The sequence below is a fragment of the Nymphaea colorata genome, chromosome 2 (assembly GCF_008831285.2).
Source record: "Nymphaea colorata isolate Beijing-Zhang1983 chromosome 2, ASM883128v2, whole genome shotgun sequence".
NCBI lineage: Eukaryota > Viridiplantae > Streptophyta > Magnoliopsida > Nymphaeales > Nymphaeaceae > Nymphaea > Nymphaea colorata.
In genome coordinates this window covers 1,390,160-1,406,478 of record NC_045139.1, presented here as the reverse complement: position 1 = coordinate 1,406,478, position 16,319 = coordinate 1,390,160, and the positions used below count along the sequence as shown (strand labels likewise).

Sequence of the window (16,319 nt, the reverse complement as noted above, 5' to 3'; positions counted from 1 at the left end):
CGCTCCGTCTTCCCACTCTCTCCCCACCCCTCATGTGTAGGGGGATGTACATTTTGTCATTCGGCTACGACGTCGTCCTTCATCCGCGGTTGGGTGATTGTGCCGCTCCGTCTTCCCACTCTCTCCCCACCCCTCATGTGTAGGGGGATGTACATTTTGTCATTCGGCTACGACGTCGTCCTTCGTCCATGGTTGGGTGATTGTGCCGCTCCGTCTTCCCACTCTCTCCCCACCCCTCTTATTTTGTTTTATTGTGCGTTGTATTGTATATTTCGTCTTCTTGTTTATATTTTGCGTTTGTTATTGTAACTGGGGGACTTCTTGTCCCCAAATTTTTATATATTCTCATCTGATCGGCTCTCTCTCTCTTTCTCTCTCTCATCTATCTATTTATCTATCTAAAATAATATAATGGGGTAAGTTGCAGATCAATCTCTTTTAGCTTCCAGGTCTATTGCATCAATTGAGGCAGTTGATTAGATGCTGATGACCTTTCAAAAGTATGACAAAGTCATTAATTGATCACGTTCATGGTTGTAACATGCAGCTGAAGCTGGGGTTGGGAAAACAAGATGAGCTGGTCTTGGCGTTACTTGGTACTCAGCTTGTGAAAAAGCTTCCTGTAATCCATCAAATGGCAGGGATAAGGGCTTGCTTAATTGAGGTTGTTTAATCCTTTTAGTAACTAATTTGTTCATCGTGGTGGTTTTATACCATAAAGTTAGACAATTAATTGGAGTGCTTCTTGTGGAAGTGAATAGCTCTTGATATTTAACTGCGTTTCTAGTTTCCAAATGAAAAGTCTTTCGACACGAGTTATACAGGGATTGACTCAATAAAGCCCCGCAGGAAGCAGAGTAAAACAGAGCAAAACAGAGCGAAGGAAAATGAAAGCAGATGCCACAGGCATGTGGCAGACCAGGAAAAGCTCGCTTTCCTTTCATTATAGAACTCCGAATATATAGAGTTTGTTATGAACAGCTCACGACAGATAATCTCCGAGAGAGAATTTGGACAGCTCGATTATAACAACGACACATGAATAGCAGATGTCTTCAGAGAATCCTCGAGCTTGGAAGAGAGGAGAATTTCAGAAATTTGGATTCGAGATGACTTTTCTATCGAGTTCAACCTCCCCTGAGTCTTTCGGTACTCGGTTTCAAGTACTCATAAGATTGCTCGACCATGCCTTTGATTCCAAACTTAGTTGCTTGATTGCAAGCACACAAGCCTTGGCTGGCTTTAATTGATTGATTTATAGGTTGAGCTTGGATCAGCTTGCAGAGAACAGGCCAAGCTGCACCGAAGCTTAGCTTGTTCCTCTCATTTACCCAATCATATGTAGTTGAGATTCTCTCTGTTATTTTTTTTTGAAGCGAATCCCTTCCTGGCCCTGGTTACAACGCATGCCCAACCGTGTAAAATTAATGGTGGATACATCCGAATTAGTAACGGTGATCATCACGTCAATTGCTTTCAAGCTTTTGCTGCCCGCACGGTCATCCTTGGTGAAGTGAGACTCCCCTAATAATCAAAAGTATCAAGGCCAACCAGTTCTTGTTAACTTTCAATATCATCCTGCTAGCCTATGTGTTGCACATGACCTTGTCAAATCTTCCGACTATAGCATGCTTAGGTAGCTGTCATGAAGTATTTGAAGTTGTACCAAACGAGGTTATAAGGAAAATATCTTCAGCTAAGAACAATGGAAAACTCCAAGTGATTTAAACAGACGCTGAAAAATAGTATCCAATTAATCTTACACAAAGCACAATGGTGGTTCTCTAGATTCAAAGCAAGACTTCTTCAGCTCTCAGTTCTAGTGCACAACTGAACATGTGATGAGCGCCGGCAACTGAAACAACCACAATGATCTGTCCAATCGACATGACTAGCAGCTCATCGATTGTCACGTCAGAAATAATTTTACGAACTGATTGACAACAATATAAGCGGTTTGACTGCAAAAAGTTGCTTTCAATCTCGAGCGAGTTTCATTTTATTGTTCATGCTTCACTTCTGGACATTCTGATTCATCTTAACCGTTTGCATTAAAAAAATATCCACATTAAAGTTGAATTAGATTTACGACTAAATTATTAGATGAAAATTTCTATAGATGCCGAAACTCCTACTGTCTTGGTGGGAAGCTGGGCAAAAGTTGGAAGAAATCACATTTTCAAGCACAAAATTGCCTGTATGCATGAGTTCATGTTAGTGCAGGTAGTTGCGCTTAAACAAAATCCAACAACACTAAAGTTTTGATGGCCGATTGTCTCTTTGTTTTTGTAATCTTCGCAGAAAACTGTGCTGAATCATACGCACTCGGTAACTTGATTATTTACCTGTAATAAAATCTTTTCACCAGCACATCTTTTCTAACAACGAAGAAACTGTGAAGACCATTCTGGTGCTAAAGGAGCCATGGCTCTGATAAGAACAAAGGAAGAACATCGCACATTTATCTCTCTTGTTCTGGTTCTTCCTCTGTTCTTTCTGCTCTGTCATTCTACATTTCCGCTCTCTGGTTTATCTCTGTTCGCACAAACTGGCAGTGACGTGCATGCGTGGCAGGTACTCCTGACGTGATAGATTAGTATTACCTGCAGTTGCCTCTTTGACAATGTAAAACTCAGAGATAAGGGACCTTAATCACAACATCTAAGCACAGATGCAAAACATATAATGTATGGAATTCGAACCCAGGTAATAGACACATATACAAATTTTCTGTTATAATTCAAAAGGTCAACAGTGAGTTAAACTGTTAAACATAACAATTTCTTTGTTCTTCTCAAATTTGAAACCACAGATATGATGTGTGTAAGCTTTTTCAGAATAGAACTTTTTCTCGTGGGTGGGAGGAGGGGTTCTGTATGATGGACAAGGTGTTGTTCTGTTTTCATCAAGCTTATATAAATTCCAGAACTGGTTTGTCAAAAGCAGGGTGACAGAATTTATCTTATAGAATGTTGAGGATTTCTCAAGAATTACTGACAGCGAATAACTTTCTTCTTAGACTTCGGTGCAACTGTGGTTGACATCATCAGCTCAAACTCAACGAGTTAGAATAAGAAGCCACTTGTCCTTTTATGATGAAAAGCCATATACAATATATTCATAAGAAAAGAAAAAAAAAATGAGCACCAAAAGTTATCATGATTTTCATGACTACTTTCAATTTTCTCGTCCTTTTAGTATACAAAAGCCGAAACAGGAAATGATCGGGAAATCCCAGTATGTGTTTTAAACTGAACATTCCCAGAATTTGAGTTATCCACCAACATTTCCGAGACCCCAATCCAGAGAAGGAGCTCCTTTGCCTTCACACCAGTCACCTTCTTCATCCGTCGAGGCTCAATGAACGCAGTGATTTCTGCTGCAAACGAGACACTCCTGCTAATCTGCTCGAAGTAATGGTCCTTCTTCTTCTTCTGCCGGAGCCATATGAAGCCTTCAGATCGGACTATACCAATTTCTACTATATTGTCTAGAGGGAGGAGTCCCCCTGGGATACTGAACTCATGAAGGACTTGGATTGCCTTCTTTTGGCACTCAATCTCTCCAACAAAGATCTCAGCTCTCTCTCTCATGGAATCAATCACTTGAGAAACCATTCTCTCTCTCCGTCTCTCTGTCTGTGTGCCTCTCTCTCACTGCAGATACGTGAACTATTTTTTTTGGTGAAGAATTCGCAAGCTCCTAAGCATAATTTATAGCAAACATGGTTTGTGCTTGCTATCCTAATCCATCTTCCTCCCCACTCCTGATAACGTTGAAGCGTATGAGTTGCTTTCGTTGTCATCTAATTGTCAACTTGCCAAACCTATTTTCTGCCCCCACATGGCCTTTGTGAATTATTCTCTCTTTCTCTCTGCCATGTTCGGATCTCTACCCATAAATTTTGATTACTCAATGAGTTGTATGGTTACAGAATAGCAAGTTGTAAGAGCATACACATTACAAGAAAGGTAATGTTTGGAAAGTCCATCATCCATGTGAGGAGAGTGTAAATACGTGACAAACTCTCCTTTCATCAACCACTATCGGCAGCATCTAGCAACTTTCAGAATGAACTGTCAGCATCGTGTTGGTTGGCCCCTGACTGCGATTGGATTTGTATGAATCAATACACAAATTCTTCCAGTCGCGCTGGAATCATGGCAGCCATATAAATCAAGGAAAACGTTACAAACATAATAATTAAGTCATGGGGGAAAAAGCAACCGGAAATTTAAAAGGGACAGAAACCATAAAACATTTATCTCCAAAATTTTTGTGCATGTGCAGTACTACTCGGAATTGGTCATCTAAGTTTAGTTCAGGACAACAATGTCAAGCAGCACCAAATTGCTTAAGGGAGGTTGTGCTTCAAACAGAAAAGCTTATAGCTGGATTAATTTTTGAGCCCATAAAATACGATGCACTTTTAGCTGCCAATCTATCCATATTACCAGAGAAATTTTTACAATCCTTTTGCACTGAAGCAACTCTAAAGCTCATCCTTTCTAAACAAATCAGACGTACATGACATTCCTTACGTTGGATTTAAAAAATTGCTTTACATAAAAGTTTTGGCATATATAGGAAAATATAGGCACTAGAGGAATCATTTAGGTCATCAATTTCAAGAGACCGGCAGTACAAATTAAGTTGCAAATTGAAAAGCAAAGTAGTTGTTTTGATTATCTAAAAGACTAGTTGAGTAGAATAAAAGACTAGTTGAGTGCATTCTACTGATTGGCACATGTTGACTCGAGTGCCTCTTAACCAAAAAATTCTGGCTTTGCCACTGGGGAGAAGCAATTGGTCCATGTCATAGCTAACATGGCCTCCAACTTAGCCATTGCAACTTCACACTAATGTTTGGTGAGTGTGTGCATGTTAGAAGAACAATTGACTAGTCCATGTGCCACCTTGATTATATCCAACTCCACAACTTGGCCAACCTATTTAAGTGAGCATGATCTGAACCTCTAACATGGCTAGATGTAAACATTCTTCATTCAGGGTCCTTTTCACCCACTTGTTGGTTGGAGAACGCACCATGAAAATGATGGATACGACCTACACGGCTGCTCACAAGGATCTACCCCGCACCAACTTGTCTGTTAAGTGGGAGAGACAGAGAGACACTGATGCATATAAATATGGCACAATGGAAGACAGTTTCATCATCCACCTGTTAGTTCTCCAACGCACAAAAACAAACATACAGAGAGAGCTTGCAGAGAGAAACAGAGAGATCAGAGATGGTTTCTCAAGTCATTGATTCAATGAGAGAGAGAGCTGAAATCTATGTAGGTGAGATAGAGTGTCAAAAGAGAGCCATCCAGCTCCTTGATGAGTTCAATATCCCCGGAGGACTCCTCCCTGTGGATAACATAATCGAGATCGGGTTAGTCCGATCTGAGGGTTTCATATGGCTCCGGCAGAAGAAGAAGAAGGACCATTACTTTGAGCAAATCGGTCGGAGTGTTTCATTTGCTGCAGAAGTCACGGCATTCGTCGAGCCTCGTCGGATGAAGAAGGTGACTGGAGTGAAGGCAAAGGAGCTCCTTCTCTGGATTGGGGTCTCGGAGATGTTGGTGGACAACTCCAATTCTGGGAATATCCAGTTTAAGACACATACTGGGATTTCCCGATCATTTCCCATCTCTGCATTTGTAAATTAATTATAAGATGATGGCAGGACAAATTAAGAAGTCCTGCGAAAAACGATCATACAATATTAAGTTGCCCTTTACTTTCTTCTCACTAACATCTATCTTCCTAGATCTCTCCTTATGCCATGAACAACAATCTTATAAGTTCAAACAGAATCTTGTTTGCCATGACAATTTTTGCCATGTTATCAAAATTTTCTTCTTGCTCGGACACTCGAATTGTTCCAGAAACGACATAAATTTTGAAAGATGTTTCCATGAAGAAGATTGTCGTAAATTCCAAACATATATGGAAAAACCAACTTGCATTTAAAATAAGTAATAAGAAGATAAAAAAGTGACTCATCAATATATGTGTCGAATCTCGATATTTTCTCCTGAAGCTCTGACAGTGATTACTATTTTCAAAAAATTGAGATAAATATGACAATATTGATCCAAGATGTAACTGTGACGACCTACGATTTTTATGAACAAGGAACGGCAAATGATCGGTCGACCCAGAAGCCAATTTTTGTTAGTCAGTGCTCGGATTTTGTCTGCTTTTCTTATTGGCGAATCAAGTAGAGGCTGAGGAGATTAATAGATGGCAGATCTTGAATCGGCTCAAAAGTTCAGGAGATTACTTGCCAGCAACGTCGTCTGATATTGGAAACGATGACGAATATTCAGATGACCGCTTTTCCTGTCCACGGTTTCCGTCTCGACCGCAGTTTTCTAATTCCCATGTTTCTGCAGAAACTACGCTTTCATTCAGGAGATCACCTTTTGAATATAGTCCGAAAGTTGGACCCGATTTCTCTGATTTTTCTGATGCGTGTTTCTCTTTTAGATCACAACTTACCAAATTAATAAGGATCCAGCTTTCTCATTTTCCGTTGTCTGCAATTTAAAATCAGCGACTTTGACATGAGGGGAGTCAGAGAACTCACGTGGTCATTTAAAAAAAAAAAGTGATCCAGTTTCAAGATTGGATGAATTAGATTGAGAATCATTTCCTGCACGCTGCCAGCGAAGTGAGTCGTGCAAGGGGAAAATTTATTGTATAAAAAATTGTAGCCAAAATATGGGAGGCTCCAAATTCCAAAATGATAATTAATTTCCATGTTAGTATTTTATTGTTGCTACATTTATATGCCTTTTCCCGTTTGGCGACACTTGATTGCTTCGACAATAATTTTATAATTAGGTGCAATAATTATAGATAATCAATTAGACCCTTGAATATTGGACATCATAAAGTGTCACATGAATCTATTCTAAAAGTGAGATAAATTTATAAAACACTAAAACTAGTTTTTCATGAATATACTGAGATTTTGGAGTAGACTCATAAGATGCTTTCAAATTATTTCTACTACCAAACGGTTTGTTATGCGTTCTTTGACAATAAGAATATTTCGTGAGTACCTAATGAATATATCCTAAAAGTTGTGCAAATTTATGAAACACTACAATTCCTGTTTTATAAACATGTCTCAATTTTTGAAACACATTTATGAGACATTTATAAAATGTTCATTCTGTCAAACGACCCATAAGGGGCTATTTGGGAACGGTAATACAATGTCACGGTCCTATAAACCTGCCTCAATAAGTGGATGGATTCATAAAACACTTATTACAACATTCCATGAATCAGCCTCATTTTTTGGGGCAAATCTTTAAAACCATTACTGTTACTATTGCCAAGCAGCCTTTAAGAAACACATAATGTAACCTACAGGACTGATTCTAAAAGTTTATTTTCAGATTCATTTTTGTTTGTGCTTGAATATGTAGCGCATGTAATCTGAGCAAACCAAACCTGCTTTTAATCAAAGCATCAAGGCCAACTGAATCTTATTAATTTTAGTTATGTTCTTATTAAGGCTTTTGTGTGTGTGTGTGTGTGTGTATCTACATATATAAGTCAGCCTCCCCTCTTAGAAAAGGAGAGGCCGATGCCCGCCCCTCTCAAAGGGACCCTAACGGAGTTTGAGTTATAAATTAGAAGCAAAACTATTTTTTTGCAAGAGCCTGAAATACCTTTCTTTTGAATGACAAAGAGAGGAAAGAAGAAAATAAATTTCCTTAAACTAAATTTCTTGTGTTGTTTTGAAGGGTACTTTGAATTCTTAAGAAACAATTTGTCTTTTATCCTTATAAATTTAATGTTCATTGCATGATCTCCTTCAAAACAATGGCTTGATGATTTTAATCCAATACAAGGGTCAGATAAAAGAAATAGCCACAACGCTTTCATATACTAGACTTTGATGGAAACCATATGAACTGTTGATTTCAAGAAGTTTAGATAGGTAAGCTGCAAATATAAAAGTCAAACTATTCTTCAGGAGCTCAAAATATCTTTTCATGGAGGAGAGAAAAAAAAAAAAGACTTGCCTTAAATAAAGGTTATGTTTCTTTTTAAGAGGTATTATAAACACTTGAGAAAAAAGAAGACGCTTCTCTATTTGCAATTTAATCTCCATAACTATTGTTAAGATTAGATAAATCGGTGGGAATCGGCCGTTTCCATTGGAATCGCTCCAAGATTGATTGGCCTCAGACGCGGAGCCGAGGGCCTTCGAAGATCTGGTGATCTTCGATCGAATCGCTTAAACTAGGGGAAAAATTTGGCCATTAAAATCGAATCACCCGATTTCACCATGAAAAAATAAAAAATACAGGCGATTCCCCTCTTTGGCTCTAAGTATATATGATCTTTATTCATGAACAATATATAATATTCACCAGGCATCATGCACGTACGTACACCTCTTAATTAGACGCTGTCCTTAGTTGTGATATAACATCTGCTTATGCATAAATTAACGTGCTCTGCGCCCATGATCAATGCATTTTTTCTTTAAAATGAGCAAACTGGCATTTGAAAGTCTGACGGCTGGCCTTCTCTCATAATTAGCTCTCAACAACGACACGCAACTGCCATCTAATACCTGTGTAATTCACCATTAACTTGCGTAGATCGGTTCAGATTATTTAATTTGTTTCTGGAAGTAAACTTGGTCTATTTTCTAAAGACGAAGAGTACGCCAGATGGTTTCCATTTAATTATTTAGAAATTTCATGGACGCTTGGTAATGTACTGGCCGCCAGAATCGACAAAGTCATGGGGAACAGGAGCCAAGAGGTTATAAATTAAATAGTTGGTATGTCAATTAAGTGCATATATATGATCATATATTACATTTACCTTTATTTGGTTTCGGATTACATGTACCATCGTTTGGTTTTGGATGATCAACAGCTAAAAATTAACCTACATAAATCTTGAAGTTTCAAACCTGGCAAGTGGCAATCCACTCCACCTAAATAATCAAATTAATGACTGGTGACATAAGAAATGCCAACAAATCTCTCTGTCGCTTTCTCCCTCTCTTTCTCTCTTTCCCTTGAGTAAATAAAACTGTGTAGTTAGAATGGGCCGTCAAGCAAAGCAGAACTTGGGGAGTCCGGTCAGAAGAATCATACTAGGCCATGTGCAGGTAACATGGGACATCTAATGCAACCCCTCATTTAGGCAAAACCTATACTAGTCAAGCACTGTAGGTATCTTTATCACGTTGATGACTTCATCATCATTCCTAAGTGGTCTTCTTTTTCGCAGAAGATTGCTCACCTTGAAAGCGATGGTAAGCATCATCTGACAATGAAATTAATGAGAACATGCTCTATGCCTACTTTAGAATAGGCGAGAGAGAGAGAGAGAGAGATAGAAAAGCTAAAAACTAATTTATTCCAATGAAACACAACCAAGGGCAATGGATTTAACAAATTAGAAGCAGAAATGATGAGTAAAAGTAGAAATAAGATCAGGGCACCAAAAATCCTTAGCAATGGATTTGACATCGACTTGAAGATTAAAAGGTAAAACTTGAAAATCATGCACTTGTCCTTTATAAGGAAAACGATATTTCTCGTTGTCCAGATGGTCGTCCAAGGGAAACACCATCTCTTGGATTGCAAAAGACTACTTGGAGACCAAGCGGAAAGGGGAAGGACGATTCTATAGTGCATGAAGAACTTTTTTTTGTGTTCCTGTATGCTCTCAAAGTAAGTGAAATGAGCACTCTTCAGTCTTGTTGCATAAAACACATCGGACTTGCGAAAAACAAACCCCAAGATTTCAAGTTGACTTGGGATTGAACCTTGTTCAGAATGATGAACGAAGCACGCAACTTAATTTTCGTTTACAGACCATTGCCCACAGGAGTTTGAATGGGAAAGGGGCCGCGATGGCCTGTAAAAGTGGGTGGTGAGCTGCGGATATGGAGTAAGTGTCTTGTTCATGTTCAACCCAGGAAAGCTGAAGAGAAGGCGTGTAGTTATGAAATCACCTACCTTTTTTAAAAAAAAGAAAAATCAGCACTGGCAACCATACATTAAAAAGATTTGACCACTTGACTGTGGTGGTGGCATTCTGGGCCGCCGATAATTGAACGCCTCCTTATAAATGTGGCCACGAGGAGGAGAGTTCGTCACCTGCAACAAATTCACTCAGAGAGATTACGGGGAGGTCAAGAGAGAGAAATATAGAAAGAAAGAGCCAGAGAGATCAGAATGATTTCCCAAGCGATTGATTCCATGAGAGGGGGAGCTGAGATTTATGTTGGTGAGATAGAGTGCCAGAAAAGAGCGATTCAACTGCTTGATGAGTTTGGTATCCCAAGGGGACTTCTCCCTCTCGATAACATAGTTGAGGTCGGAATCGTCCGGTCCGAGGGGTTCATATGGCTCAGGCAGAAGAAGAGGAAGGACCATTACTTCGAGCAGATTGGCCGGAGTGCCTCGTTTGCTGCAGAGATCAGTGCATTCATTGAGCCACGCCGTATGAAGAAGGTGAGTGGTGTGAAGGCAAAGGAACTCCTCCTCTGGATTGGTGTCTCTGAAATGCTGGTGGACAACTCAAGTTCTGGGAATGTCCACTTTAAGACGCAAATTGGGATTTCCCGATCATTTCCCATCTCAGCTTTTCTGTAAACTCGAAATTAAGATGGTAAACATTTGGAAATCTGTAATATACTAGCTAGTCATGCATCCCTTTTCGGCCTTATCAATATGTACGCGGTTATCTCTCTGTATGCCATAAAAAAAGATGATCAGGGGCCGCTTCATCCTCTATGTCAATGAAATTTTAGTTGGCAGTTGTCGACCATCATACCAAAGCTTAAACTGAAATTTATTTGCTAAGAAGTTCGCGGGAAATTATCAAAATTTTCATGTTGGTTCATTGGGATACATCCAAAATTAGGCAGGCACGAGCTGATCTGTGGCCTGCACACACATACACACACACACACACAGAGAGAGAGAGAGAGAGAGAGAGGCTTTTGTAACTAATATTATCAATTACCTTCCCTTCTAATAAAGAGTTAGGAAGGGAAAAAGAACTATTACAGGGATAAAAATCTCATAATGAAGACCAAATATAGAGGACGATGCCACGAACCATAAGACTAGACGATTTTACAATAGAAGTAACATCATAAAGCATCAGACAGATCACGGTTGTGATGTCTGCTTTCGGCCCTCCATATATGGCATCATAGCTTGCAGTCCAGATATGGCACCATGTTGTGTGCAACTGCCATATAAACTATTCATTTCTGGAAACCATTCCATAAAATATATATTAGCAACCAATAATTTACCAGCAAATGTAGATGCCCATGCCACACACACACACACACACAGATCACATTAACATAAGTCCAACAAAAAGTTGAACATGAAAAAGAGACTACATCTAAAAATCAGTTCTTAATTCTTATAAGAATTTGAACGTTACAAAAAATTAATCAGACATCATACAAAGTAGAGGATGTCATGCGCTGAACTGAGACAACCTCATTCCTATAAATAATATTGTTCCTAGAGTTCCAAATGACCCACCAAAACTTAAACAGTCAAGTTCTTCAAATGGTATGTCATTTCTTTTTGTTTTTCACTCTAACTGGTCTATGGATAAGGTTCCGAATTGTAGATATGTTTGTGACTTTAATGGATGTCATAGGCCAAGTAAGCACATAAAGATCTTGAGACACTAGACAAAACTACACTAGGTAAGCGCACAAAGAGAGAGTGAGTGAGAGAAGCTATGTGGTTTATGCATGAGCTCCACATGTAGAACATTGTTTTTTTATTTGTGGGGGGGGGGGGGGGTGGTGGTCGAATACTGCACTTTTGATCTATATAATTCATTTAGAATTATAAGATTTATGAAGGCCATGTGCAACATGTATAGAGCTGCTACGTGCGGATGAAAGTTCAACCATTTCACCATGGAATTCAGGTCAGGAGGCATCATCGACTTGCCTTACTTCCGCAATGGTCTACTGTCATAAAAAAGTCAGGTGGAACATGGGCCAACCTGTTGGACAAATTGGTATCGAGTTTATTGCGTGATCACTATGATAACCATTCTTACTGGCCTTGCCAAAACGTTTGTTTTTGGACGACCAACAACAACTCAACCACCCTGATATCATAAAGTTTCAAACTGCCAATGCGCTTCGTGTAACTAATCAAATTAATGACTGATGCCATCAGATATACTAGAAATTACTTGAAAGAGATCAGAGAGAGAAAGAGATTGCAGGTTAATTTGGTTGTAGGTGGTGCCTGGGCAGCTGCCAATCTAAGGAAAGAATTGATCTGTTCGATACACATTTTAGTTAAACGACTTTTCAGAAATCATATTACCAGGTAGTTTCTTATATGAACGTGTTAGAAGATGGTATAAAAAGGGTCTAGAAAAGTAAACTTTCCTCCATCAGCTTATTAATTTGATGAATTTCTGTTCAATTTCGGAAATACTAGTTCATTAATCCTTTTTTGTTCTTCCAAGTGCAATTTGGACATCAGAGGAAGATTGATTTAAAATTTAACTTTTAGGAGCCATTAGGATGGCGCCAGCTTAGATGGTTAGACCCAGCGTGAGATAGCATGTTTACACGCCCTCTTGCGATCAAAACAAGCAACGGTAGCAAACAAGTCGATGTAGGCATCAATGGCGAACCACTGCCACTCCTATGCCCTCATCATGCTTGATTTTCTTCTCAAGTTTTTGATGAAGTTTAACATGCTTTAGATAACCATGCATAAGTGTGCCATAATGAAGCAAAATCACACAGATAAACATTACTTTAATTAACTTGATAAGGATCTTCTGCTTGGTTTCGATCCGGAGAAAAAATCAATGCACTGTTTCCATTTTCTAATTGTTGAAAGAAAGTCGCCTGCCTACCTCCCCATAAAAATACGAAGAAGATTGGCCAGGAATGCAGGAACTAAGAATGCAATGCGTATGAAAGTGTCATTGATAACATGCAGGTGCAGTATTTATAAATCTTGTGATCGTATGATCCATGCCTAGCTGCACATGGCCTAGTTAAGTATTCCGTAATTAACATCTATGGTGCATTTTACAGAGTTGCAGTAGCTCCCCGTGTTTAGACATGGCTATTGCCCAGTATCATCATGTCAATTCATCTACATGACTGCCTCATTTATTCTCTCTCTTTCTCTCTCTCTCCTATTCATTTAAAATAATATAATGGGGTCGGCAATGTCAGGAAAGTTACTCATCAATCTGTGCCAGGTTAAGGGAACTGCATTCAAGTTTGTGGTGCTCAGGTAGTTGAGAATGACTCGAACAAAGTCATTAATTCATCACATTCAAGTCGCAACATGCAGTTAAAGCTGAGGCCCGGAAACAAGCCGAGCTGATCACAGCTTGGCTTGTACTCAGCTTAAAAGGCTTGTGGTAATTCATCAAACACTCAAGCTTGGATTAGAGGAGATCTGCATAATGCTCTCTATATATTTTCTTTAGCACTGTATTTAAGACTGTAATATGAAATTTGAACTCTGCTGGGTTTTTAATTGATTGACTGAAAATGAAATCTTTTGGCACTCAATCTCTCCAACAAAGATCTCAGCTCTCTCTCTCTCTCATGGAATCAATCACTTGAGAAACCATTCTCTCTCTTCGTCTCAATCCTCTCTCTCTCTCTTCATGGCCATACACTATGCAGGATATCTAAGTAACGTTTGATTATGATAACCACATCCAGTTGAAATATTAAATTGACATGTTGCACCTTCCCTTGTCAATTCTTGGCCACACGATAGATAATGCACGCATGCATGGAATTAATTTCAATATAAATTAAAAGAGAACGTCGAAAGGAATTGAACCACCGAAAATAAATGGTGGAAGTGCGACATCTCATTCTTGTAGATGATGGTGCATCTTCGAAAGTTTTAGTTGTTCAAACTGCAAATATTATTGTAAGAAGCGAAGCATCGTATTTTCAGGTGGTTCTATTTTCTTCTATTAATTTATTATCATTGGACATAGCCAAATGCTTGTCTTGCATATCAAATTATTTTCAGAGTTATTTATAATTAGCATGCATGCATGGGCGTTAAACAAAAGAAGAATTTGAGAACTAAGTACAGAATTGACTAGGAAATGTGCAATCTAGTCCAATACTTTCAAGCTGGCCAACCTATTCAAGCGCCACATGCATCCGTACATCACATGCGTGCATGTTCATGATCTTTCTCGCTCATTCTAAATGGTTTTCTGTTTTTTTTGGAGGAGACACCTGTCTATATATGAGTGCAATCGGTACACTTCATCCGGTTAATGAGATTAATAAATTAAGTAAGAGAGAGAGAGGAGGAGAGAATGGGAGAGAGAGTTAGAACAATATAGAGGCAAAACCTAAACATCTGCATATAAATATGGCTACCAAGGAGGCAAACTTATCACTAACATACTAGCTCATCACAGAAGAACACAGAGAGAGAGAGAGAAAGGAGAGTGTTTCTCAAGTGATTGATTCGATGAGGGAGAGAGCTGAGATTTATGTAGGGGAGATAGCGTGCCAAAAGAAAGCCAACCAGCTTCTCGATGAGTTTTGTATCCCAAGAGGACTTCTCCCTCTCGACAACATAGTCGAGATTGGAGTGGTACGATCCGAGGGCTTCATATGGCTCAGGCAGAAGAAGAAGAAGAAGAAGGACCATTACTTCGAGCAGATTAGCAGGAGTGTGTCCTTCGCTGCAGAAATCACCGCGTTCATCGAGCCACGGCGGATGAAGAAGGTGACAGTCGTAAAAGCAAAGGAACTCCACCTCTGGATTGGAGTCTCCGAAATGCTGGTGGATAACTCGATCTCTGGGAATATCCAGTTTAAGACGCATACTGGGATTTCCCGATCATTTCCCATCTCTGCATTTGTAAACTAAGGACAAACAAGTCCCGCACAATCATGATACATTTTCTCGCTTTTTTTTCTCATTAATAAATATCTTTCTAGAATATCATCTCTTGTTATGCCATACACGACAAGCTTCCAAGTTCAAACACGATTTAATTTATTTGCCGTGCATGAAATTTTTTGGCAAGTTATCAAAATTTTATTCTTGCTTGGACTCTCAAATTCCGGAAACGACAACATGTAATTCTTAAAATAAATAATCCATTATTATCCAAAATTTTAAATAAATAATCAATTATTGTCAAAAATTTTAATTTGTGGACCACGTACGTCAACGTGCGTGCACCACCCAGCACTAATGCATATGCATCAAAGGAATTCCTATCCGGATTTTAAGGCATTTTTTGCTTCTTCTGGGAAGAAACAAATATTTAGGCGAATTTGCTTTTTTGCTTATCAATTTTTGGCCCGTATAGTGAGTTTTAGGTTTAGCTCACCTTAGGCAGTCTGGTTGGTTTGTACTTCATGGAACGAAAAAATGTGCATAGAGGTCTTGCATATAACTTTCTTCGCAATTTTTGTTAGTAATGTTCGGATTTTATGTACTTTTTAAAGGTTCAGAAGAAGATGAGGAGTTGTTAATGGCAGATCGTGATAATTATCAGGATTCCTTTTTTTTTTTATCTTTTTTGCTCCAAAAGTTCTTAATCACCAAGGTTCAGAGTTGCCGGTAACATGTGCAGCTCCCTGTTTTGGTTTCGTAATTATTTTCCATGTTCTTACGTTGAAAGATTTTCATTGAAGTTTTTTTTTTTTTTTTTTTTTTTTTTTTTTTTTAACTATAATCTCAAAGCTGTAGACTACTTCTCTGATTTTTCGTTACGCGTAACATGAAAGTTCAAGTCAGCTCTGGCATTAAAATAATGACAGTGGACAACTTTGTGTTTCCCTTTATAAAGATTGGCATTTTAATTTTTGTGATAATTAAGGTGGAGGCAGGATTCTTTTTTTTATTGTAAGGGCCAAATTATAGTTTTAAAATTTTAACAACTGTTGCAATTGAACTTTTCAAATTTTTTGTAAGAATGGACATTCTGAAATTTACTTACATATTTCGAAATTTTCTAAAATTTGATAGGGAGTCAAGGCCCTTGCCGCCCCCTTGCCTCCGCCCCTCGTTATGAAAAGTTATAAAATCTATTTACGTCCACCTTAAATGTCTTGACCAGAGAAAAGTTGGTGGCAGGGGCGGAACCAGAATATTTTAACTTAGGAAAATTAGGTATAAAATTTTTAAATTTTTAAAAAACATCAATATGTAAATATGAAAAAATTTGATTAAAGGCCTAATTGCATATGGCCCCTACACCAGCTATGCATTCACACCATATACCAGCCCCCTTTTAATGACATTCCC

At 38.7% G+C, this 16,319-nt stretch overlaps 1 protein-coding gene across 2 annotated transcripts in view; it reads left to right on the top strand.

Annotated features, from left to right (window-relative positions):
• Positions 1-16,319, top strand: part of LOC116248648 (uncharacterized) — a 51,296-nt gene that overhangs the window by 19,754 nt on the left and 15,223 nt on the right. The window contains exon 2 of one of the 2 annotated variants that reach the window (XM_050076000.1): positions 5,532-5,757. The exons of the other annotated variant lie outside the window; for it this stretch is intronic. Within the exon in view, the coding sequence (XP_049931957.1) occupies positions 5,532-5,675 (144 nt within the window). The 3' untranslated portion in view covers positions 5,676-5,757. Of the gene's footprint in view, positions 1-5,531; positions 5,758-16,319 lie in introns of those variants that run through there. 2 annotated transcript variants of the gene reach the window in all.